Source organism: Taudactylus pleione, unplaced genomic scaffold (genome assembly GCF_031769625.1).
Source record: "Taudactylus pleione unplaced genomic scaffold, aTauple2 ptg000562l, whole genome shotgun sequence".
Lineage (NCBI taxonomy): Eukaryota > Metazoa > Chordata > Amphibia > Anura > Myobatrachidae > Taudactylus > Taudactylus pleione.
Window position 1 is genome coordinate 3,967,998 of NW_028284964.1, and position 25,158 is coordinate 3,993,155.

A 25,158-nucleotide genomic window follows, 5' to 3' on the forward strand; every position below is an offset into this window, starting at 1 on the left:
GACTGTCAAAATTTTTTTTCAATGTTGACATTTTGAGTGTCTGCATTTTAAATGTCGACCTTTCGGTTGTTCACCTTTGGACAGTCAACATTTTGACAGTCTATGTTTTTACTACTGTACATCCCGTTTGCAGCTACTTAACAGCTAATGTCTCCAAGAAAGGACGGTTATGGCTGAAAGATACTGTAATCTGTTACTGTTTAGATCTATCGCATGTTACATAGAGCTGTTTGCAAGTATGTTTAAGAGCATGTTAAAAATCCACAGAATGGCTCGTGCTCCTCCGACAAAAAGGGAAAGTACAGGAAAACAATGCGCATTACACTGTATGCCAGTGCCCTGGCTGTGGTTTGGAGATGGACGACACTCTCCCAGGGTGCTTCCATCCTACGTCACAGCTCTACTAAATTTGCTGTTATCCATCTACATCCAGTCCCTTGCGCTGTCTAGTCACCTATTCCTTTGAAGTATTTCCAGAATATGCCTTTTTTTTTTACCAAAACTCATTCTCTCATCTCCAACCTTGAATGCCACAACCTTCTGTTATCAGGTATTTCCCTCACCCATCTTATCCCTCTCCAATTTGTCCTAAATTCCGCTGCAAGACTGGCCTTCATCTCTTACCATTCCACAGGCTCTGCTTCACTCTAAGAATCCCTACAATTGCTCCCTATAAGCTCTAGAATCCAATTAAAGCCCTCACCAACACCTCCTTCTTATACATCTCTGACCTTATCTTGAGACATTCTCTCTCATGTCCTCTTAGATCTGTGTGACCTGCACCTCTCCTCCTCTGTAGTCTAAACTAGCCCCACCTGATTATACTCCCTCCATGCTCAACCAGCTGCCATCTTGACCCTCTGATGCCTCAGAATTGTCTCATAATTACCTTCTCCTCACGACAATGCTCTTTATACTCTTTGTAGGCTTCTGTCTGCACATTGCCTGTTAACCTTTTATGTTGTATGTCCTTGTTCTGCTTCTCTGAATGATTTGTTATACCGGCTGTCCAGCACTGAGACATTCTGTGCCACCTTACAATTAAGCAGTGAAGAAGAACTATGGATCCAGGGGAAAGCAAACGAAGTTTAGCCAACTGAAGGTTTGATTTAAACACTGAAAATAATTAAACCCCATTGTCTCATTAGGGAATATGGGCAGGTAGTTTTTTTTTGTTTTTTTTGCAGTTGAAGTGGTTAGGGAAGGGTTATTTTTTTTTTTACTCTAGCGTGGTGTGACTGTGTTGTTTTCGTTAGGTTGGTTGTGATCGGTGGTTTTGGTAAGGGGTGTATTATCTTGTTGAGTTATCTGTGAGTTGAGCTTTCTGCGCTGCCTCTTTGTCCTGAGGCTATATAATTTGTTTTAGGTTTTTTTTTCTTTGTCAGGGTCTTCTGGTGTTTTTATTTTGTGTCTTGGTGTGTGGTGGTATGAATTACTGTGTTTGTGTTGATTTTAGTCATGTTAAATGGACGGTGTTTGCCGATACCTCTTACAGGTTCGGCTGCACCACTCGTCAGTGTGGGTCCACCATAAGTTGTATCTAAGGGAGGGTGGTTAGCCAGATAATGTTTTAATAATAATAATATTTTTTTATTTATATAGCGCTTTTCTCCATCAGGACTCAAAGTCATTTTACAACATCAAAAACAATTTCAGGGGTTTAGTATTACAGAAAGAAGAAAACAAACTGAAAACAGTCAACATAATGGGTTTGAGGGACATAATGCCGGGTTGGTGGAGCCATTTTGAGTAATAGCTTCCATGGGTTATATATCCCACTCATGAAGGGTACCAAGCGAGGCAGCCATTTTAGGCGCGCTACATAGGTTACCCTGGGTGGAATAGGTAACACTTAGGAAAGTGTAAGATATCATACAAGAAACAAATACGGGTCACTGAAACATGTGTAGTGTGATATGTACTGCATGAATAGAGCCACAAGTTGCTCATCCTGTCAATGTCAGCACCATTTGAGGCAGCCATCTTGGGTGCACTGCATAGGTTACATCTGGCAGAATGTGCAAGCTGTAGAAGTATAACATCCATAGGAATAAAAAGAAAAGCTGAATACAGAGGCAAAATTGGCAGTATTAATACAAGGGTGAGGAGTAATATAACATCTATGGAAAGATTAATCTAAACTTAAGAGGAAAAGTATGAATAGAGCAAAACTGCACCAAGCCTCATTTGGTGACCCCAACCCAAGGTCCATTTGAGGGGTCACCTTGCTGCATCGTTCGGTATGGCACAGTTGGAGTGGATAAGCAGATTGCACGGGGAGATCAACCAGGAGTGGTTCAGAAGGACTGCGGGCAGCATTGGGGATCCAGGAGCAAGCACAATCCATATGCATGGTGGAAATGTGGTGGTAGATGAAAACAGTCCTTAATAGCAGTACTTGATGTTTGATGATTGTTTCCTTCTGTTATCCTCCTGTTTAACTCCTGAATAACTCCAGCTTCAATTTAAAAATTCTAATTACACTTTAAACTAAGAACTTAAAATCTAAGCACTCTAGCTAGTGCAGCCTCGGCTATAGCAGCCTAATGTTATTTAATAAGTATGGTTTTGGTTGTTTATGGTTCATTAGTTTGTCAGTAGTTCTGTATTTGCCACCATACTGACCTACTCCTGCTCCTTTTTTCTTATATTTTATCAATTTGAATTATTTTTAATGGCAATAAATGTATGTCTCTTTATTTTTTAATTAAAATTTGGTTCTATTAATATGTTTTTATTAGTCTAAGATATTGGTGTCACATGGGCATGTCTAGGAGTGACTCATAGGCCCGTTGGGAGTTTAATGTGCTATGCTCTCTCCTAGGCTTACTGCAAGCCAGGCAGCAAGAGAGCTGTGAGGTAGATGAAGTAGATAGAGCTAGATTATGGCACCATGGGGCCCTAGGCAAGACTCTGGGTCAAGGCTTCCCTTCCTATTCCTGCCAAAATCCCTATTGTAAACAAACTCCCCTTCTACACATGAAAACCGTGTATAGGCAGCCATACATTCAGAGGGGATGGGTGGAGACAAAAGGAAGTAGGAGAGGAGAGTGGAGAAGACTTTAGAGACAGAGGGGATGGGTGGAGAAGACTGAAGGAATGGGTGGAGACGACAGGAGAGACGGAGGGGTTGGGTTGAGAAGACTGAGGGAATGGGTTGAGAGGACAGGCGAGACCGAGGGAATGGGTGGAGAAGACTGGAGAGACTGAGGGAATGAGTGGAGATGACAGGAGAGACAGAGGGGACGGGTGAAGCATACAGGTGAGAGGGAGGGAATAGGTGGAGACGACAGGAGAGACACAGGAGACGGGTGAAGAAGACTGGAGAGACCGAGGGAATGGGTGGAGACGACAGGAGAGACAGAGGGGACGGGTGAAGAAGACTGGAGAGACTGAGGGAATGGGTGGAGACGACAGGAGAGACAGAGGGGACGGGTGAAGCCGACTGGAGAGACAGAGGGAATGGGTGGAGATGACAGGAGAGACAGAGGGGACGGGTGAAGCAGACTGGAGAGACTGAGGGAATATGTGGAGACAACAGGAGAGACAGAGGGGATGGGTGAAGCAGACTGGAGAGACTGAGGGAATGGGTGGAGACGACAGGAGAGACAGAGGGGACAGGTTAAGAAGACTGGAGAGGAGAGACTGAGGGAATGAGTGGAGACGATAGGAAAGACAGAGGGGACAGGTGAAGAAGACTGGAGAGACTGAGGGAATGAGTGGAGACAGGAGAGATAGAGGGGACGGGTGAAGCCGACTGGAGAGACAGAGGGAATGGGTGGAGATGACAGGAGAGACAGAGGGGACGGGTGAAGCAGACTGGAGAGACTGAGGGAATATGTGGAGACAACAGGAGAGACAGAGGGGATGGGTGAAGCAGACTGGAGAGACTGAGGGAATGGGTGGAGACGACAGGAGAGACAGAGGGGACGGGTGAAGCAGACTGGAGAGAGGGAGGGGAAGCAAGATTGAAGAGGAGCAGGTTGGGTTACATGAGGGAAGGGTCTGCATTGAACATGTCACTTATGGGGCCCATACATCCGCAATAAGAAAAAAAATATTTAATATTTTCCAATCTGCGCCCACCACACATTACAGATAGTTTTCAGTTATTTGCAGATCGCTTTCAGCAAATAACAGATCTGCCAATAGTGAAAGGCTTCATCATTTTACTAGTAGCGGTCGGCAAATCGGCTGATCTTTACCATACACTGGCAATCTAAATTTGGTTGGTGAAATCCAACATGTTAGACAACCTGATTCACCGATTCCAATCACTTTTTGGTCGGAATCGGCAATCGGTGAACCCCATACATTGCAGATTTTTAACGCAATCCTCTGCAAAACTGGCAATTGCCAGAATTGATTGCTGATTTATGGGCCCCATCAGATGTAGTGAATCAATATTCTCAAGTCAGGTGATAAATTTTTCTGATATATTAAAGACCCCTGACGTCTATCATTGAAGATCTGTTGTGCTGTTGACAATGCCAGTCCTGGGATCCTGGCACATGTCTGAAGCCAGAGCCGTAACTAGACTTTTTGGTGCCCTGCGCCAGAGAGAGCATTGGTGCCACACACCCCTATTTTTTTTAAATAGGGACATAAGATAGTGCACCTAAAAAAGAGCCATGGCCTCATGTGGAAAGGCCAGGGAAGAGATAGGGGAGGCCAGGAGAAGCTGTGGATAAAAGAAGAGGAAGCTACAAGTGGGAATGATAATAAATAGGAAAATTGACAGGCCCAAACAGCGCCCCCTGCCCTGCGGTGCCCTGTGCCATGGCACCAGCCGCACTACCCTAGCTACGGCCCTGACTGAAGCTACTTACAGCATTTGCACTGTCTGTGTAATAACTTTAAACATGCCACTTGCCAACATGTTTATAATTATAAGACCCGCACAATTAACCTGCTGCAAGTAGATTCTGGCGCCGGCATTGCCATGCTCTCAAAGTGACTGACGAAAACAGTGTACACGGCCCTTTAAAAGTGTTGCACTTCTTAGCGATCTAACAAAAGCGCTGTAAAATTGGGCATGAGCCCGTGTGATACCAACCATACAGGGAAGAGGACGAACACTGCAACTGTTATAGGACTATAGCTTAGTTAGGCATTTTAGTGGGGTACATTTCTTTTACTACTAGGTAACGTATTTATTGTTCAGTATGTAATAAGTTGTTAGCCATTTAATAAGTTGAGTTACTGTAGCCAGTTAATAAGTCGACTGTGTGCCCTAACCTAATGGTAGCTTTGTACACAATAAAACTCTACCCAAACCATCAGTAATATATATATATAATGTATTGCCTCAAATTGAAATGGTTATTTATCTGCTTTGCCAGAACAGTGTCCACCAAGGTTTTTAGCCCTGTAGCTATTTGCCTGTGCGGTGTGCGCCTGTCTCATGTAAGATTTGCAGTGTATTGATTTACTAAGTGCACGTTGTTAGCCTGTGGTTACATAGAATTGTGTGGATTAATCATTTTGTTACCCTGTTAGTGAAAGAAACCAAACCACAATCTTGTATACACCTCATTTAACACAGAAAACAAACATCTAATAAAATAGGTGCTCATTGTATCTGTCTTCAGGGGACATGGTCATTAGACTACTAACCCATGGCACGCCACCTTCTAATTGTGAAGACCTGAAGAATACTTTTATCTGGTTTCCCTGTCACAGGTGCATAAATTCTGGTAGTATACACTGGACCAGATCTAGTTGCTCATATGCCAGAGTGTATATATACATAGTTGGCAAAATGATCACACACAAAAGTGCATTATCAATTTCATGTACAGGTTCTTGGTGAAACCCTCTGCATACAATCCTGCTTTTTCAAGGAAAAGTATTTACTCTTCTGTATCTAAATGTATGCATGTGTGTGTGTGTGTATATATATATATATATATATATATATATATATATATATACACACACACACACACAGTCCGGTGCATAAATATTGGGACATTGACAGAAATGTCATATTTTGGCCTCTATTCACCACCACAATGGCTTTGAAATGAAACAAACAAGATTTGCTTTAACTGTAGACTTTCAGATTTAATTTGAGGGTAATTACATCCAAATCAGGTGAATCAGTTGCTGTCGACTCTCAATATGAGATCCAAAGAGCTGTCACTATCAGTGAAGCAAGCCATCATTAGGCTGAAAAATCAAAACAAACCCATCAGAGAGATAGCAAAAACATTAGGTGTGGCCAAATCAACTGTTTGGAACATTCTTAAAAAGAAAAAATGCATCGGAGAGCTCAGCAACACCAAAAGACCCAGAAGACCACGGAAAACAACTGTGGTGGATGACAGAAGAATTATTTCCCTGGTGAAGAAAAGCCCCTTCACAACAGTTGGCCAAATCAAGAACACTCTCCAGGAGGTAGGTGTATATGTGTCAAAGTCAACAATCAAGAGAAGACTTCACAAGAGTGAATATAGAGGGTTCACCACAAGATATAAACCATTGGTGAGCCACAAAAACAGGAAGACCAGATTAGAGTTTGCCAAACAACATCTAAAAAAGCCATTACGGTTCTGGAACAACATCCTATGGACAGATGAGACAAAGATCAACTTGTACCAGAGTGATTGGAAGAGAAGAGTATGGAGAAGGAAAGGAACTGCTCATGATCCAAAACATACCACCTCATCAGTGAAGCATGGTGGTGGTAGTATCATGGCGTGGGCATGTATGGCTGCCAATGGAACTGGTTCCCTTGTATTTATTGATGATGTGACTGCTGACAAAAGCAGCAGAATGAATTCTGAAGTGTTTCGGGCAATATTATATGCTCATATTCAGTCAAATGCTTCAGAACTCATTGGACGGCGCTTCACAGTGCAGATGGACAATGACCCGAAGCATACTGCAAAAGCAACCAAAGAGTTTTTTAAGGCTAAAAAGTGGAATGTTATGCAATGGCCAAGTCAATCCCCTGACCTGAATCTGATTGAGCATGCATTTCACTTGATGAAGACAAAACTGTAGGGAAAATGCCCCAAGAACAAGCAGGAACTGAAGACATTTGCAGTAGAGGCCTGGCAGAGCATCACCAGGGATGAAACCCAACGTCTGGTGATGTCTATACGTTCCAGACTTCAGGCTGTAATTCCCTGCAAAGGATTTGCAACAAAGTATTAAAAAGTGAAAGTTAGCTTCCGGATTGTTTAGTTTGTCCCATTACTTTTGGCCCCTTAAAAAGTGGGAGGCACATATAGAAACCGTTCACTTAATTTGGATGTAATTACCCTCAAATTAAATGTGAAAGTCTGCAGTTAAAGCACATCTTGTTTGTTTAATTTCAAAGCCATTGTGGTGGTGAATAGAGGCCAAAATATGAAAATTCTGTCAATGTCCCAATATTTATGCACCTGACTGTATGTATATGTATGTATATATATATTTATATATATATAGTTTCCTTATGTGTGTTTGTATACTATATGGATAATATATATATAAATATATATATATTCTATATCCTGTGTGTGTGTATATATTTATATATACATACATTATGTATTACTTTCTTGATATTTCAGATTTGAAGAAAAAACAATTTAGTCCCTTGTGGTTGCATTTAAGTGTTTAGTGTTGTAAACCACAAAAAGAGGATATTTTCTGGAAAAAAATTATTTGTATTGCTGTGGATAAAAAAACTACTGATACACAGTAACACAAGGCCTGTAGATAGCCGTCCCAGGCCCTAATACTATCTGGGGTGGGGGGGGGGGGTAGCCTAATTGCGGGAGGCGTGACCACACCCCCTTAGAAAAACAAAAAAAATACTATTTTCATTAGCAGTGGGGAGTGGGGCGCTGTGAGCCCCTCAGCCCAGCATGTGCTGGGCTGCTGTCAGGTAAGAGAAAGGGGGAGTAGCATCAGACCGGTGCCCCTCCAACAAGCCCGGGCCCGTGTAATTAGTATCCACCCCCCCGCCCATTTTCGTCTTCTTGGGGCACCTGCTCATAATGCTGTATTACTGATACTGATGTAGGAATGTGACAGCTGCAAAAATGGGCTCAGCACAGGTCAGAGGAGTGAGAAGACCCTCCAAATCTTATTATTTGTGATGCTAGATTCATTTTCATACCTATGTGGGCTTGTACCACATTGGGGTAAATTTACTACAGGTTGTTTTAATCAAATAAAAATCAATATAAAACGATCAACATAGATGGTGTGTTTCACAGGCTAAATCACATATTTACTAACACAATTTTTTTTTATATTGATTTTTAAGTGTTAGTAAATGTCCGATTTAGCCCCTGAAACACAACATCGATTTAAATTGATTTTTAATCGATTAAAATCGACCTATGATAAATTTACTCCATTGTGTCTGTTATTTCATACATCTTTAAATAACTCTCTGTATATTTCAAATAAATGGATGATTACAAGAACTGTATGTATGACAAGTCAGGAGTGAAAACTATTATTAAGAGGAAGACTTATTTTGATCAATTAGTCTGATTGTTAGTGTATGGAATGTGCTTATTAGTGTGAATATTAAGTTGTCTGTTTCTTGGCATACATGATGCATAGTGTGGCTCCTTGCTGTCACAAATGACTGCATTCTATCTCTGAGATTAATAGAATTGCCTTGTAATGAAAATACAATGGAGACTCCCATACCGATAGCGTTAGACCCGAATGGAGTGACTCATCAATATACCTCACCCTTGTTCCTGCAGCTGTTCTGCAGCTTTGACCGTTCCTATTCCTGCTGAAAGCATCACCGGGGAGTAACAGACCTGCGTGTGCTTGTCGGAGCAACATAAATCTTCATCACGGTTCTGCAGTAATCATATCTCATTCAGAATCCAATAAATCATGGCCAACAAGTAATGGGTGAGGCGGAATGCTGGATGCGTTTAATTTGATCATAGGAAGCAGGTCTATCTTTAAGTCCTAACGTTTCTGCAAATTAGTAAAGTGGACATTTCAGAGTATTGATGGGGAAAAAAAAAGATCTATTTTAATCCTATTTCAACCAATGTTTCATTCTGCATTCCTAGAAATGTATGTACAAATCTTATTTTTATTGTTGAAATGTAATCTACATAGAGATACTTATTAGCCCTCTTAAACGTCATGTATAAACCAGAACGGATGGCATTCGGTTGATATGCAGTCGCCTGTGTGCCATGGGGACCTGGCTGAGGATGACCCTGGTGAAAGATCACATGTCCGTGAAATATTATAGCAGCTTTGGTCATTTAACAAAGTTTTAATGTATTTCTGTTTATTTCTTTGCACAATAAAATAGTAAAGAGAATATTTTAAACGTGAATATAAAATGCATGGCCTGAGGATTTCAGCAACTCTCACTGACGGCAGACTGGGCTGTGAGCCTTAACAGTGGCAGTTCTAGAGACGATCACAGGTGCCTATTCCCTAGCACTAAGTCCAGACTCCGTAGGGAGGATTCTGAGTCGCTGGCTGCTGCAACCGCTCTTTATCATCTTTTGTCGAAGTCGCATCTACGACATTGTACTATTGCTAGTATCGGCCCTTCCCCTGGTGTACAAGCGTGCGTCTGACTCTGCAAGGACTGAGATACCCACATCGTGCGCCTTTAGTTTCTGAAATACCGCTTGGTGCATCGTTAGACACTGACATCGATCTTTCCATGGAAACTGCCACCTGCTTCGTGCTAGGTGTAGATCAATGTGTTCTATTAAGTGTCTTGAGTTCGCAACCAGTTCAGCAAAACACCCGGAATACTCCCGTTACTCGCCCATAAGACAGCGAATCTCCGTGCGTCTGATAGTCACCTCCCAATTACCGCCCAGGAACACTCAATACATTTCGGAGACCCGTGTCTCAGTCACTACTGTGAATCCGTGTATACAGACCGTGGGACGCATGCGCTGTGTGAATTTTTAATGACTTATGCGCAGTTGGAAAACATTGACCCTTTTATGTGAATATCAGCATTATGTCTCACACAGAATCAGGCCCAGAATGTTATCCAAGCAATGCTAACAGGAAAATACAAATAAAAAGCATTACTACATATGGCCACTAGATGGCAGTGATTCCTTCTATATAATAATTTGCTGATGTCTGTCCCATCTTCAACATGCAGGCACCCCAAAGGCTCCCACTCTAGGGACAGACCTTAGCCTAGCAGGAGAGGAGGAAAGCACTGCCGGGAATACAGTTAGTATGGAGGGGGGGCGGTTGGTGGAATAGCGGGAACAGAGTAGCAGGCAGACAGCAAGGAGACCTGGTATATGCCAGGTCCCTTTACTAGTATATTATAATGAGCTACAGTAGATTACACTGGGGCAGAATTCTAATATACCCTATTGGGCTTCTATTAGACAATGCCATCTATATTTGGCGTTGCCTATCGGCAACAAGCTACGGAAAGTTGATTCCTATGGGGAATGATGTCACACCATCAAAAACTGCATTTTCAAAAGTTTGACTGCATTTTTGAAGAGAGTGCATCCCGCCATATACCACCAATTGTATCATATTTGTTATAGAGATGTGTCCTCATACAGCTAGCGTCATTTTGCCGTATGGCAGTGTACTTTTCCCTAAAACTGTTTCATCTTGGTCGCATCGTAGCTACATACAAAGCCGCTCACAGGGTACCAGATAAACTGGGTTCATACTGTTGTTGCAAAGGAATTGGTATAACGTGTACAGAGTCGCAGATTTAGTATAACATAAACTGGGGGGAGGAATGGCCACAGCCGCTCGTATCAGAAACTTATTTACACAGGTTTGTGGCTTAGTTGCACACAGATGTACAAGTACTGCAAGTCCCAGTAGTCAGTGCACTCTAGCAAGTCCCAGTAGTCAGTGCACTCTAGCAAGTCCCAGTAGTCAGTGCACTCTAGCAATGTAGTTTTGTCGCTTCATTGTTTAGCGGTGCAAGTAAGACGCACGTTTTGAGAGAGAAGAAAAACTTATGTTATTTCATTCGTCTAACAAATAATCAACAAATACTGTAAATGTAGAAGCTTAGTTCTGTTTCTAACAAGTTGTTTTTGTGAATTGTTAAACTGAATCTACCAAAAAACTGGAGGCAGCCATTGTACGAGTATGAGCTGAGACAGATTTTAGGAGAACTAGTGCTCTCGAGAGGGGCGAGGCACAGTAAGTTGTTAACCGGTACCCTATGGCCTGTATTCAAAGAGTTTTGCAACCACGATACTTTTTCGCCTGCTGGACTTTTCGCCTGCGTCACGTGTTTTGCATACGGAAAAGTATTGGGCGCGCTCCCGCTATTCGCCGTATTTAATTAGATAGGATGCGGAAACTGAAACAGGTGAAAAGTCCTGTCAAAAATGGAGAACTCAGCCTGACACCCCCTAAAAGAAGCACTAACATTGGGGATCACTATAGATGCCCCCGATTAGCCCTAATGAAGGTATTTGGGGCACTTAAGTAGTGTCAATTGGTGCCAATTAGCGCATTAACACAAGTGGTGAAGAATAGCATTAAGCAGTATTTTTTGGTGATAATAACTACTCCCAGCAAATTTGGGGTACTTGAAAATGGGTGATAGCATATTTTTATATTGCTAAAGTGAAGTTTTAAATCACATAAAAAATCCACCTGACGCAAGCACCTGCAATCAATAAAACACCTGCCCCATACTTGGGGACCCCCCAGAAGTCTATTTCGCTAGTTTTTAAGTTTGTCCCCCAACTTTGCACTTTTTTGCCCCCAAAACAAAAGTACTTTTTTGGGGTGTTCAAAAGTTTTTTTTTTAAAGTTTTTTGACACAGTATATCTTTGGGGGACTGTCCCAAGGGTGCAGGGGGGTTTCCCGAAGTTTGCACCCCAAAACCGCAATTCTGCACTTTTTTCCGCCTGCTATTCATAGGCGAAACTTTTTCACCTATTACATTGCATTGACTTTCCGCGTACGCGAAAAGTCTTTGCAATTGAATATGGCGATACTTTTCCGCCTGGCGAAATGACGTCATCCGCGTTATTTTTTCGCAGATTCGGACTTTTCGCCTCTAATTGAACACGGGCCTATAAAGGATAAGTTGTGGACTATTTGTACACTTTTTTTTACATAAAGTTGGAGAGTCTATTTTGTAAATATAACACTGATCCTACATCTAATTGTTGGGTAATGTTTGCACTTATATAATTAGACCTGAAGTTTTTTTATACACATTTATTTATTTTGTGGAAAAAAAATATCAGTCATTCTGCAGAAAGGGTTGTGATAATGCCTCCTTGGTGAGCTTACCCCGGTAGGAGGAGGGAACATTTTCGGGAGCTCTCCTGAACATCGAGAAGAGTAAGCAAGCCTCCAGGAGGCCATCCACTTCCCCAGTTCGGGGGCTTGATGAGGCAATTTGTAGTGATTTATTTCATCATGGCCCTGACGCCACAAATCGCAGCTGGGTTAAAATGCCAACATCTGTAACGTCGACACCTGCAATTTGTTAACATTTGAAATGTCAACTGTTGATTTTAAAAAGAACCTCTATATACCCCTGCCTGTACCTTCTAATATCCTTCCTATAAACCTCTAAGGATGACGCTAATTTGCGTACGCAGTCAAATAATACATAGAGACTCCAGACTCAGAACGTGTGGTTCCAAAGCACAAAGTATTATTCAAGTAAAAGTACAGTCAGTTACACACTATGATCTGTGTATAATAAGCGCAAATAAATACAATGAGAGAGACAGAGGGAGACACCCAGAGAGAGAGAGACACACACACACACACACAGAGAGAGAGAGGCACACACACAGAGAGAGAGACACACACACAGAGAGAGAGACACACACACAGAGAGAGAGACACACACACAGAGAGAGAGACACACACACAGAGAGAGAGAGGCACACACACAGAGAGAGAGAGGCACACACACAGAGAGAGAGACACACACACACAGAGAGAGGCACACGCAGAGAGAGAGGCACACACGCAGAGAGAGAGGCACACACGCAGAGAGAGAGGCACACACGCAGAGAGAGAGGCACACACGCAGAGAGAGAGGCACACACGCAGAGAGAGAGGCACACACGCAGAGAGAGAGGCACACACACAGAGAGAGAGACACACACACAGAGAGAGGCACACGCAGAGAGAGAGGCACACGCAGAGAGAGAGGCACACACGCAGAGAGAGAGGCACACACGCAGAGAGAGAGGCACACACGCAGAGAGAGAGGCACACACGCAGAGAGAGAGGCACACACGCAGAGAGAGAGGCACACACGCAGAGAGAGAGGCACACGCAGAGAGAGAGAGGCACAACCGCAGAGAGAGAGAGAGAGGCACACACACAGCACACACACAGAGAGAGAGAGAGGCACACATGCAGAGAGAGAGGCACACACAGAGAGAGAGAGGCACACGCAGAGAGAGAGGCACACACACAGAGAGAGAGAGAGAGAGAGAGAGAGAGGCACACTTTAGGCACAAAAGGAAATTATACAGACCCCAAGTACAGTATACATACGCTGCGCCTCCGGACACGGAGATAGGCATCAGTAAGAGACCTTCAGTTCATACATCATTCAGCATGGACTAAAAAAAACAGTTCCGGGCACACATATTTATCTCCCACAGACTAAAACAGGACAATGGGGAAGTTTCTCGCTGATGTCATTGGTTCCCAGAGGAGAAGCATATGTTACAGCACATTTAACAGGCTGGTTCAAATAGACTCTCCCTGCCTCTAACAGCAGGGGAATCTTTCTAGTAACGCCCTCTGTAACATTCTAACATTTAAACATTTTTGTTGCTTGTAAGTTCTGCGATCCATAACTTGAGTTTGCATGATGCTACCTCTCCACCGATAACACCAGAATGCTGTAAAAAGCGTACGCATCAGAACAAAACCAAACACAACTTGCTTATCATGTATAATACCTTAATTATCAAATACCTTTATTTCTCAGCATTTAAACTACCTAAACCAACTTAAATCATACATTTTGATGCTTATTGAACCTTATGTGTGAATATGAAATGTGTGGGTATTCAGGGTTTGATATAAAGACATATTTAATGTGTGTATGAAGGTGAGTGCATTTGTCTCTAACATTTTCTAGATAGTTCTACATGTCCTGTCAACAGGCCCTCCCACCTTCCCTGTGTTCAAAGGAAAGATACCTCTGTCGGTCTCTTGTGTGAAAATGCAAAATATCCCAACTACAAGAGACAGACCTAAGGTGACACTCCAGCCCCCGAAATCATGTCATTGCAGGAAGCCTACTTATTTATTCTAGCCAGACCACCCATTGTGGGCAAACACTATGCAGGAAGCTTATCTACACAATGCCAGTTGTCACCTGGCCACTTGCTTAATGCAATACTGTAAAGCCATTTCTGGAATATATCCCTTATAATACGTAAAGTAATGAAATAGGCTTTTAGTGAATCGCCGCAACCTATGATGATGGTCAGATGCATTCGCATGATGCTAATGGTATTATCGCCACATGTACTAAAATGTGAGTTTATCTAAAATGGCGCTTAGCCGGCCATTTCGCAAAATGGCGTCTTGCGGCCAGTCGCAAGATGGTGTCGCTGCGATTCAATTTTAAACTGATCTTGTCTCAGCCAATAATCCAGCTTCGACACAACGTTGTCATGATATCGACATTTCCATGAAGATTAGGGTTACTGTTAGGAATAGAGTTGCCATTAGGGCTTGGGTTAGTGCTAGAGTTACTGTTGGGTCAGCATTGTGGTTAGGGACGGAATGACAATAAAAACAGTATGTAGTATGTCGACATTCTAACAATATCAACATAACATCAATGTCGAAAGGATTACTGTTGACATTGTGATTTTCTAACATAGATTTTACTGCCCTGTAATTCTGTATTAGTAATTACAGGACATATGAAATGTTTTATATAACACCTCTGTATCTACATTAGTTTTGTTATAGACAATCTCTTTCCTGTGATAAAATAAAGCATGTGCTGTGAGCCATGATGACCAGTTATATATTCGCTTACGGTAACTTTGGTTACTGCGCATAACTGTCCTTTGCCCCGTCGATAAATCAGCCATGTTATTACAGTACTAGTGCAGACTTATGCCTTGTAGCCTAGGATTATACTCCGGGAACTTCCTCGTTGCCTGTCCCAGCTCGCTAACCTTGTCCCTACTTCTGACTTGGGGGGACCTGTCTGGGCAGCACCCTAGACAACATCTGGATCTGCTGAGTCATTTGCCTGCGAGCAATTGCATAATTTACCACAAAAACATGATTGATTCTATTTATTTTTTTTACTATTGTGTAAAGTCTGCAGTATATAAATATACAGGTTCTGGTATAAAGCAGACACCGTAGTTTGTACAAGGTATTGTCATTTATGTTCCTGCTCTCATTGTTTTTTACAATCTATATTTGCAATTTCTATAATGCTTACTAATATAGTGATGATGAGAACATCGAGTGCAGCCCCCTATATGCTTTATACTGCCCCGAAATAGGGACCCAGATCTATGGATAGTTTATGGATAGCAGAAGGAATTCCTCTAATAGGGCCCGATTCAGATGTGGACGCTAATCCCGTCGCGGCTGCATCTTTACACGCAGAGATACTGAGAATTTATGCTAATGCCGCTGTGATGTGTGCAGAGACGCCCGCTGACTGCGCCTCTAATCCGCCGCTTGCGTAGTCACAGCAACCCTTTCTGATGGTGTGACTGACTGCACGCAAGCGACGGATTAGAGCCACCCCCGTTACCTGCCATAAAAGCACACTGTCAATTTCTCTGCTGCAAAATACTCAGTACGGCTGCCGTCTGTCAGCCATCGCCACGCACGCGCAGTGCCACTCAGAGACATGAGCAATGCAATAAACATTGACTAACTGCGCAGAATGGACAGAGTGTCCTCTTCTGAGGCAGAGACGCACACAGACACGGTTGCATCTTGCGCCGGGCCTGCATTCTATGCTTATGCCACTGTCGATTTCGTAAATACCGAGACGCCCACTTGAGGCATTATGCTACTGTGCATTTGCAACTCTTGCACCATCCGTCCGCCATTGGACGCACCCTCTGAACTTGCATTCGCCCTATTGCTGGTGCAGTCTCTCTGTTTGAGTACGGCCTCCTGCGACACACCTGCAACAAGTTCGCGCCTGCTTAGGCACCCCCTGTTACCTTTCAGGAACCCCCACTGAATTCCGCAGACTCTGCGTCCAAATCTGTTCCTCGTCTCTCTGCGTGGCAATAATACTGACGCATGCGCTCTGTAACTCCGATGAATGCGCAGAAGAAATAACATCGGCAGTTTGTGTGAATATCGGCATAGCGTGCGGCTCTCAATAGTGTTAAGTGCTGGGGGGGTTTATGTTCATTTTTATATGTCATATGACGCACTCATTGTTCACCACGACGAGCTTCATGGCCAAATAACCGCAGATTTCTCTTCTCCTGTCCACAGATGTGGTGTTTTTCCACATACGTGTATGTATCTGCTACATGCTGTTATTATTACTATTATTATGTTCCGAATTGTTTAACAAATGCTTTATTGACCCCCGAACACTCTTTCTGTTTGCGATGGTCTTCAATATGGGCGGGAGGATTAAATCTGGTACCGATGGGCAGCTGCAGGACGGGGAGATCGGGGCGGATTCTGAGTTAGGAGCAAAGCAAAAAAACAGCAAATAACTTTGTACCTGGGACAGACGATGCTGCAATACAAGGGTGCAAATACATTCATTTATCTTCCATACAGGGTGAAGCCCAGGGTCGTAACTAAAGGTGGGCGACCGATGCCACCACACAGAGTGCCACCACGGCCCTTGCTTCTGGCAAGCAGGGTGCCTGGAACGCTACCCTGCAGCTAGGACATACCTGCCGACTTTTTGCATCCCCTCTGTGAGGGGCCGGGCTCTGATGTCATTAGGCCCTACCCCCGATGTGGCAAAATGCCGCAATCAAGGGTTCGTAGTGATGGGGCGGGGATATATGGTGCAGTTTTGCATTATTTTGCCCCCCTCTCCCTTCTTACGGACTCGCGTTTCACCTTTTTATCTCCCCTACTCTGCCCACTCCACTAGTAGCCGGCCGCAACTTCTGGGAGAGTAGGTAAGTGTGAGGTAGGATTGCCGGAGCGTCCTTTAGACATTGCAGACGGGCACCCTGCGGTCTGCGCAGCTAATCAGAACGTGACGTTGGCTGCTCAGTGGGCAGGCCGGCACCGGGCGAATCTTAGCCCTATTATGGCGCTGGTAAATACTGTCTGCTTGTAGCCCACAAATGCTGGACAGCTTTATTCTTACACTGCGATTTAGATTTGGGTTTGGGCGCTTCCCTCTCAGATCTAAGGCCCTCATTCAGAGCCGTACGCTCTGAATGAGGGCCGGCCTCCATAACTATGGAGCGTCCTCCTGGACGCTCGTATAGCTGTGGGTCACCACCCACAGCCTATACGAGCGTGCAGTTTGATGGCCGCGATGGTCTTGCCCATCGCGACCATCGAAACTGTGAGCCGGAGCCTGCGGTTGAGGTTTTCAACCGCAAGGCCCGGAGTGATTTTGGCTCTATCAGAGCCAAAATCACTCCCACTGACATCACTAGTGATGTCAGTGGGCCGGCTTCTGACGGGAGGCGTGCCCTTAGGAACGCCCCCGTCAGGGAGGCACGCCCCCAGCACGCCCACCAAAGGGGGCGTGCTGTCAATCAACATCGACAGCATGCCCCCTTTGATCAGACACAACGAGCGAAGGAAAGTCCTTCGCTCGTCACGTCTGGCGCATGCGCACGACGGAGCTCCCTCCGTCATGCGCATGCTCAGTGCAGAACATCGACCCACTTGCGAGCGGACAGCCGCTCGCGAGTGGGTCTGAATCAGGGCCTAAGTTTCCCCCACCTGCAGTACAAGGTGCAGATTTATTCTCTTTTTCTGCTCCCAGCTCAGAATCAGGCACATAGAGGAGGAGTAGGAAATGTTGTTGCACAGATCAGCGATGTAATAAGTAATTCCCCCTTTGTTGTCTTGCAAGGTTCACGGCAGTATCCACTATGACGGATGGGGACTATGATTATCTGATTAAGCTCCTGGCCCTCGGAGACTCCGGTGTTGGAAAGACCACATTCCTGTACAGATACACAGACAACAAGTTCAACCCTAAGTTTATCACAACAGTTGGAATAGACTTTCGGGAAAAGCGAGTGGTGAGTCGCCCCGATTATTGTGTCACTTGGGGACAGTTCTGCTATGATGGCAAATTGTGCTTATTTATTGTGAGATTGTTTTCTTGTAAATTAATGACTCTGTGTTTGCTGATATTGTGTTACAACATTCTGAATCTACCCAAGCCATGCTTAGATACACCCGTGCCGTCCCTTGTCCTCATGTCTTTAGGAAACACCCCCTTAGGCATGTGAAAGTCAATGCAATATGCAATAGTCGGACAGTCGGTCGTATGATTATAACCACACTTGCCAACTCTCCCTCATTGTCAGGGAGACTCCCTGAAATAGCAGCAATCTCCCTGTCTCCCTGAAGAGTCTACCAATCTCCCTCATTTCACCTTACCCCCATTATGACACTGTTATATAAAAGAAAAAACAGAGATATATACATTCAAATGGGATCATTAGTATCATTTCCCTGCATTGGGTATAAGGTATAATGATCCCTATGGCTACATGTATATTCTGAGAAGTATCAGTGTGTTTTCATCAACAAATAGATCTTACTAACTGCTTTGGGGCTCATTTACATGTGGATGTAAGTAAATTTTAGGACACGCCTCTCAGATTTATCAGTACACGCCCACTTTACCGCCGCGCTCATAGGTGGTGCTTTCAAAATCTCCCTGAAATGCTTTTTCAAAAGTAGGCAAGTATGATTATAACAACAGTTATTCTTGCGACTTTATGTGTTCCTAATGTCAAAATTACCAATTACTTCCCATCTTGAGCTTCCAATTCATTAGCTGCATACACACACAATGATTTTTTGAACGATTATCGTTCAACGATATCGTTCAACGATAATCGTTTCAAAAAATCATTCACTTTCTGAGTCAAATGATGAACGATTATCGTTCATGCGCGTTCACGTTTGTAGTTCAGTCAGACTTGTCAACTGAACGATTTTCATTAAGGGAATATGCAAAAATCGTTTGTAGTTCATAAAAATCGTTCATTACACTTTAAAAAATCTGACAGAAAATCGTTCATAAAAATCGTTCATAAAATCGTTGGTAACAAAATCGTTGTGTGTGTATGCAGCTATTGTCTTCAGCTTCTTAACACTTTTTAATGTTAACAGTCACAATACATATCGGACTCTATAGCATTACTCCATATACTTTTCTGTTTAGGAAACCTGTAAAATAACAATATAATATCATTTGCATATCCAAAATACAGAGAAATACAGTACGATTTCCATAGTTGAGACTGTTTGGCTGGTGCTGTTGAGTAAGTACAGAAGGCCTTTTAATTGATTGCCCCTTTAAAATATCGGACCAGTCTCGCTGGGAGCGCACTGATGCCTGCACCGCGCAGGCTATTACTGTATATTTACTTCACAAAGGCTGACGCACGCTAATTTTATTATCATTATCATCATTTATGTATATGGCGCCGCCACAAGTGTTCCGCAGCGCCTCACACATAAACAAATAATTGAACAAGTACCAGTGACTTACAGTACAATACAGTGCAGGGCAATGACATGGTGTATATACATAGCTGCATTAGCCATCATAACACTCACAATAAGCAGCAGGGAGTCAGCAGTCACGTGTTTGGTGCCGTTATGGGGAGAAAGGAGTAGAAGAAATTATAAGGAGAAGCACATGAGGGAAGAGGGCCCTGCTCGTGAGAGCTTACATTCTAAAGGGGAGGGGCAGATAAACAGGCGTGACACAGATGGGGTTAGACAGGGTGGAAAGAGCATGAGGTGTTTCTGTGCTTGCTCTAGAACTGAGAATACACAAGTACGGAAATTGAGGAGATGTACACATTTCAGTCAGATCTACACTTGTCACTGAAGTGGCGCCAATGGAATGTGAAGGAGCGTCCTTGTGTTGGCAGTGGTTAGTGAGGGCGTGCCGTAGCATTTGCAGGCAACGCAGAGTTGGTCGAAAGCATAAATACTCCTATGTTTTAGGTGTATCTTGTGCGCCAAGGATAGGGCGGGGGAAAGTGTGCACCGATAATGCTAGCATACCTATAGGCGTGTTCCGCTCGCAAAAACGTGTACAACTCTGCATACTGGCAAATATACGCAAGCAGGTAATGCGGGAGCGATTGTGGCGACTTGCTTTAAACTCTGCCATAGTCCCTTTATTGGGTTTCCCTGCACACATTGGATCTACGTAGCTTGGATTTACTTCAGCTAATGGGGCCCATACGTCAGAAACCAGTTAGCGCAATTCTGCGTTTTGCAGACTATTGTGTAAAAATATCTGCAATGTACGGGGTTTATTATTTGCCGAAAAGGCTGAATCGGTGAATCTGGTTGTCCAACATGTTTGATTTCACCGACCTATCGGGGCTGTAGATTGCCAGTGTATGTTAGCGATCAGCCGATTCGCAGACCGTTACTAGTATTTTACTGGTGAATTGGGCACTTTTATGATTCACAGGTCAGATCTTTGGGTGACAATGGTCTGCATATCACTGTAAAATATCAGCAATGTATGTTCTGCAAATCACTGTAAAATATCAGCAATGTATGGGCGCAGATTGATGGATAGGAGAACTGTTAAATTGGGGAAAAAACTCAGAATCTGTAAATCTTGTGTTTGTGATGGCTGATATATGGGCACCATAAACCACTGCCTACTAATGTGCCATATGTCTCCCCTCTCGTTACCTTAGTATGGACACCTCACTGTGTGTTACACCTGTAAATGTAATATTAAACAACCAGGTAAAATGGGGGCACATAGGTGTCTTGCTAAATTCCAATGACCGCTTTTAGTGTAAAGTTGTTACAACATATTATATAGGCTCTTCTGCGTGATACATGCAATGTAGGCACATGCCAGGGACAGCGCCCTTCTTACTAACCCACAAGTTGCCAGTTACTGATAGACCATCCAGAATAAATGCTTTAGCAGTAGTGTCTGCATCACAGGATTATTATATACAAGTGTACCTATTGTTATATGTTATCTGCACAGAGAATAACACACAGACACATACACACTAGGAGGAACTGTCAGAATCTACCAGTATGGTTTCGGGAGGACACCGGAGCACCCAGGGGAATCCCATGAAAACACAGGGAAAATATACTAACTCCACACAGGTTGGATTGAATTGAACTAGGGATGTGCGCCGGACCATTTTTGCCGGATTTGGATTTGGTTCTAATTCGTCGTCCGGCTTTGGATTTGGATTTGGATTTGCCAAACTGCGGTGACCGGTTTTGGATTTGGATTTGGATTTGGATTTTTTTTACAAAAATTTACAAAAAAAGCTAAAATCACATAAATTGGTCTTTTTTTTCTTCCTAGAGTATTATTAACCTCAATAACATTAATTTCCAGTCAATTTAGACCATATCACAGCTTATAATATTGTTTTCAACATTATTGGCCAAAGGTTGCAGTGACCTTACTGGTTACTAAGCGACAAAGCAGCGGCACAACGACACAGACACCACAGTATAAAGCACATCTATGACACATTGCCACACAGCAGTGGCAGAAATGAAAAGTAGTGCACCCACCCAGTGGGTACGGCCAGCAGAGTCATAGTACTTGTTTACATAGTGGGCTACGGCCCAAAGAGTCACAGTGCACAATCTTATTAGCATTACACCGCACATAGGGCCTGATTCACATTACACCATAAAGTAGTGTCTCTTATTTATGTTACGACACACAGTAGTGCCCCTTTTACACAATGCCCACAGTAGCGGTGTCCCTTACACAATGCCTCCAGCAGTGGTGCCCCCTATGCAGTCCCCTTAGTAGTAGGGTTCCCTATACAGTGCCCCCAGTAGTATGCCCCCCAGTAGTATGCCCCCCATTAGCATGCCACCCAGTAGTATGCCCCCCATTAGCAGGCCCCCCCAGTAGTATGCCCCCCATTAGCAGGCCCCCCCAGTAGTATGGCCCCCCAGTAGTATGGCCGCCCCAGTAGCAGGCCCCCCTCAGTAGTAGGCTGCCCCAGTAGTAGCCCCCCTGTAGTATGGCCCCCCCTGTTGTATGGCCCCCCCAGTAGTAGTAAGCCCCCCCAGTAGTATGCCCCCACAGTAGTATGGCCCCCCCAGTAGCAGGCCCCTCAGTAGTATGGCCCCCCAGTAGCGGGGCCCCCCCAGTAGTATAGCCTCCCCCCAGTAGCAGGCCCCTCAGTAGTATGGACGCCCAGTAGCAGACCCCCCCAGTAGCAGACCCCTCCCAGTAGCGCCCCCGGCCCTTGCACAACTTTCACAAGTTAAAAAAAAACAAAACTTACCTGATTCCCCGCTCCCGCGCCGTCCGCTCTGCTGAGCCTGTCACACACTGCGGAGGGAGTCGGAAGACGGAGCTCATGTGTGAGCTCCAGCCGGCTCCCTCCGTGCAGCAGCCAATGAGAGTCTGTGTGACTCTCATTGGCTGCTGTAACAAACACACAGCTGCCGCTGGCGGCTGTGTGTTTGTATCTGTGTAGGGCAGTGCGCTATCACAGCGCTCTGCCCTACACAATAGGAGACCTGATGTCGGATTCTCTAGTGAGAATCCGACATCAGGCCCCGAACGGGCATCCGAGTCAGGTGGTGGACACCCGAACAGGGTTCGGGTGGACTCGGATCCCCAATGTTCGGAGCGGTTCGGATTCCACAGAATCCGAACCGCTCATCTCTAAATTGAACTCCTAATCCCTACACTAACAGACAACATTACCCCCCACTGTGCCACCATGCCGTCCATTCATTCCACTTTTAGTTTGTTAAATATCATACATGTACATCTGCCATCTGAGTTTTGCTAATGTACAGAGGGGACAAACAAACATTGGTCACTGAGGTATACCCAGTGGAGCACTAACATCGTGTGTGTGTGTGTGTGTGTGTGTGTGTGTGTGTGTGTGTGTGTGTGTGTGTGTGTGTGTGTGTGTGTGTGTGTGTGTGTGTGTGTGTGTGTGTGTGTGTGTGTGTGTGTGTGTGTGTGTGTGTGTTGTTAAATGACCCCAAGCATATTTGTCTTCATGCTGCTGTGTCTTTGATGCGCAGAAGTAACGTGTGATGTTATTGGTCAGATTTACAGTAATGCAGCTCCCGGGAGCACACAGGGGAAGTCCTTCAAGGTCCATTTACAGCTCTGGGACACAGCTGGACAAGAAAGGTAACGTATTATTATTTTATTATTGTTATTCTATTTCTATTATTGTTATTCTATTATTATTTTATCATTATTATTGTTATTCTATTTCTATTATTGTTATTCTATTATTTTTATTGTTGTATTCTATTATTTTTATTATTGTTATTCTATTTTTATTATTATGTCAAATTGATTTCCACTGAAAGGATAACAGTGCCTAAAATGCCCTTTTTTTCCCCCAACATCCCCTCTCCAATCAACTAGAGCAGCCTGGGACCCGCTAAACTTAAAATAAGGCTCCGCCGTTACCACTGCGCCAGCGTTGACCCCGGTTTGACAACTGGGAGAAGTAGAACTGTGAGCGTTGCAAACATTAAATTTCAGTTCTGATTGTATCACGACAAATCTCTGCCCAATCCGAACCTGGATTAGAACTATAGAACTGCGCTGCTTGAATACTCCCTACAACTGATCGCAAACCGTTACAGAACCGGCAACTGCGAGTTCTCCGGAATCTCTGGTATGGGTCCTCCTGGTACTGCTACACACGAGTGAGGAGGATGATGGACTAAAACGGCATTTTAGGTGCAGTTACACTTGAAATGGAAAGTAGACACAACAGACCACGGACATGCTATATAATTATACATTATATGAATATATTTGACGATGCTCTAATAAGAAAGAAGATGACTCCGTTACATATATTCCGCCATGCAGTGCTTTTTCAAATAAACTGCAAAAAAGATTTTTATTGACCATGTATAGAATAATAGCCTGGACGAAAACATAACTACCTACAGTCCTATGAGACACCTTTCAGTAATGAAAGTGCCATAGATTTGATCTTCATTACATAACACATAAAACTTGTTTGCGTTTGTATAGTTCTAATATATTTTCCAATACAACGGTCAACTAACCTTTGTGTTCATTATTAATGAGGTCCCCTCAGACGTCAATGTTTCCTCTTCACGCTAAATCAGTTTGTGCAGATTATACCCCCGGAATATATTCAATTATTTTTGCGTTTTTGGAGCTATTGTGTTACTGGTGGTTTATACTAATGTTGGTTGATTGGTACTGATGTTCATTGTGTGCCCCCAGGTTCCGGAGCCTCACCACGGCATTTTTCAGAGATGCGATGGGTTTCCTGTTAATGTTCGACCTCACCAGTCAACAGAGTTTTCTCAATGTCCGGAACTGGATGAGTAAGTGTCATGTACCTGCCTCCATTGAGGATAAGCCTCAGTGCTGGTCCTTGATATGTAATTCTTGAGGTAAATAACTGGGTAATGAGCGATCTTACTCGTCCAATGTAGGTAAGGGGCTTGGCTGGTCATGGGCATGATACAGCAGTCAGTGAGGCTGACCGGCTACTGTATGCAGGACGTAAGCATGTGTCGGTAGCTATGGCAATTTGTATGGCATTTTGAGTTTTGCCATGAAATCTATACTAAAGGACATTTCTAAATTACCGCTGGCTTTCCGCAGACACGCTGATTGTGATTCCCTGTGAATTGAGGCAAATGGCGAGTTTTAGCATTATAGCGCATGCAGAGATGTGAATTTCGGATTTTTCTCCATCTCTGTCCTGTTCTGAGTCAGGCGGAACTCGGCCATATTTCTATCTCCGCGAAATTGGCTGTTTTGGAGCATGAACCGTGCGGTGACAATGCAATCGCACCGTACTGCCCTGACCCTTAGAAGTGTCATGGCAGCGTTGTGGGTGTGTATGACGTGTGGGGAATGGTAGCCAGTTGTTTCAGATGTACCTCATGCACCCAGCATGGGGCTGGTGTAAGCGTTGATACTAATGATAGCGATTGGCGCCGGCTTGCCATTTTGCAGACGCACAGCTCATCGCATTAGCTGAATGGAAACCCAC

The 25,158-nt window shown here is 43.9% G+C and overlaps 1 protein-coding gene across 3 annotated transcripts in view; it reads left to right on the forward strand.

Moving 5' to 3' along the window:
* RAB27B (RAB27B, member RAS oncogene family) overlaps positions 1-25,158 on the forward strand; it is a 321,089-nt gene that overhangs the window by 285,523 nt on the left and 10,408 nt on the right. For all 3 annotated transcript variants that reach the window (XM_088452999.1, XM_088452997.1, XM_088452998.1), the window contains 3 exons: positions 18,000-18,171; positions 23,206-23,291; positions 24,378-24,481. In XM_088452999.1, coding sequence (XP_088309125.1) covers positions 18,019-18,171; positions 23,206-23,291; positions 24,378-24,481 — 343 coding nt within the window. In that variant the 5' untranslated portion in view covers positions 18,000-18,018. The remainder of the gene's footprint in view (positions 1-17,999; positions 18,172-23,205; positions 23,292-24,377; positions 24,482-25,158) is intronic.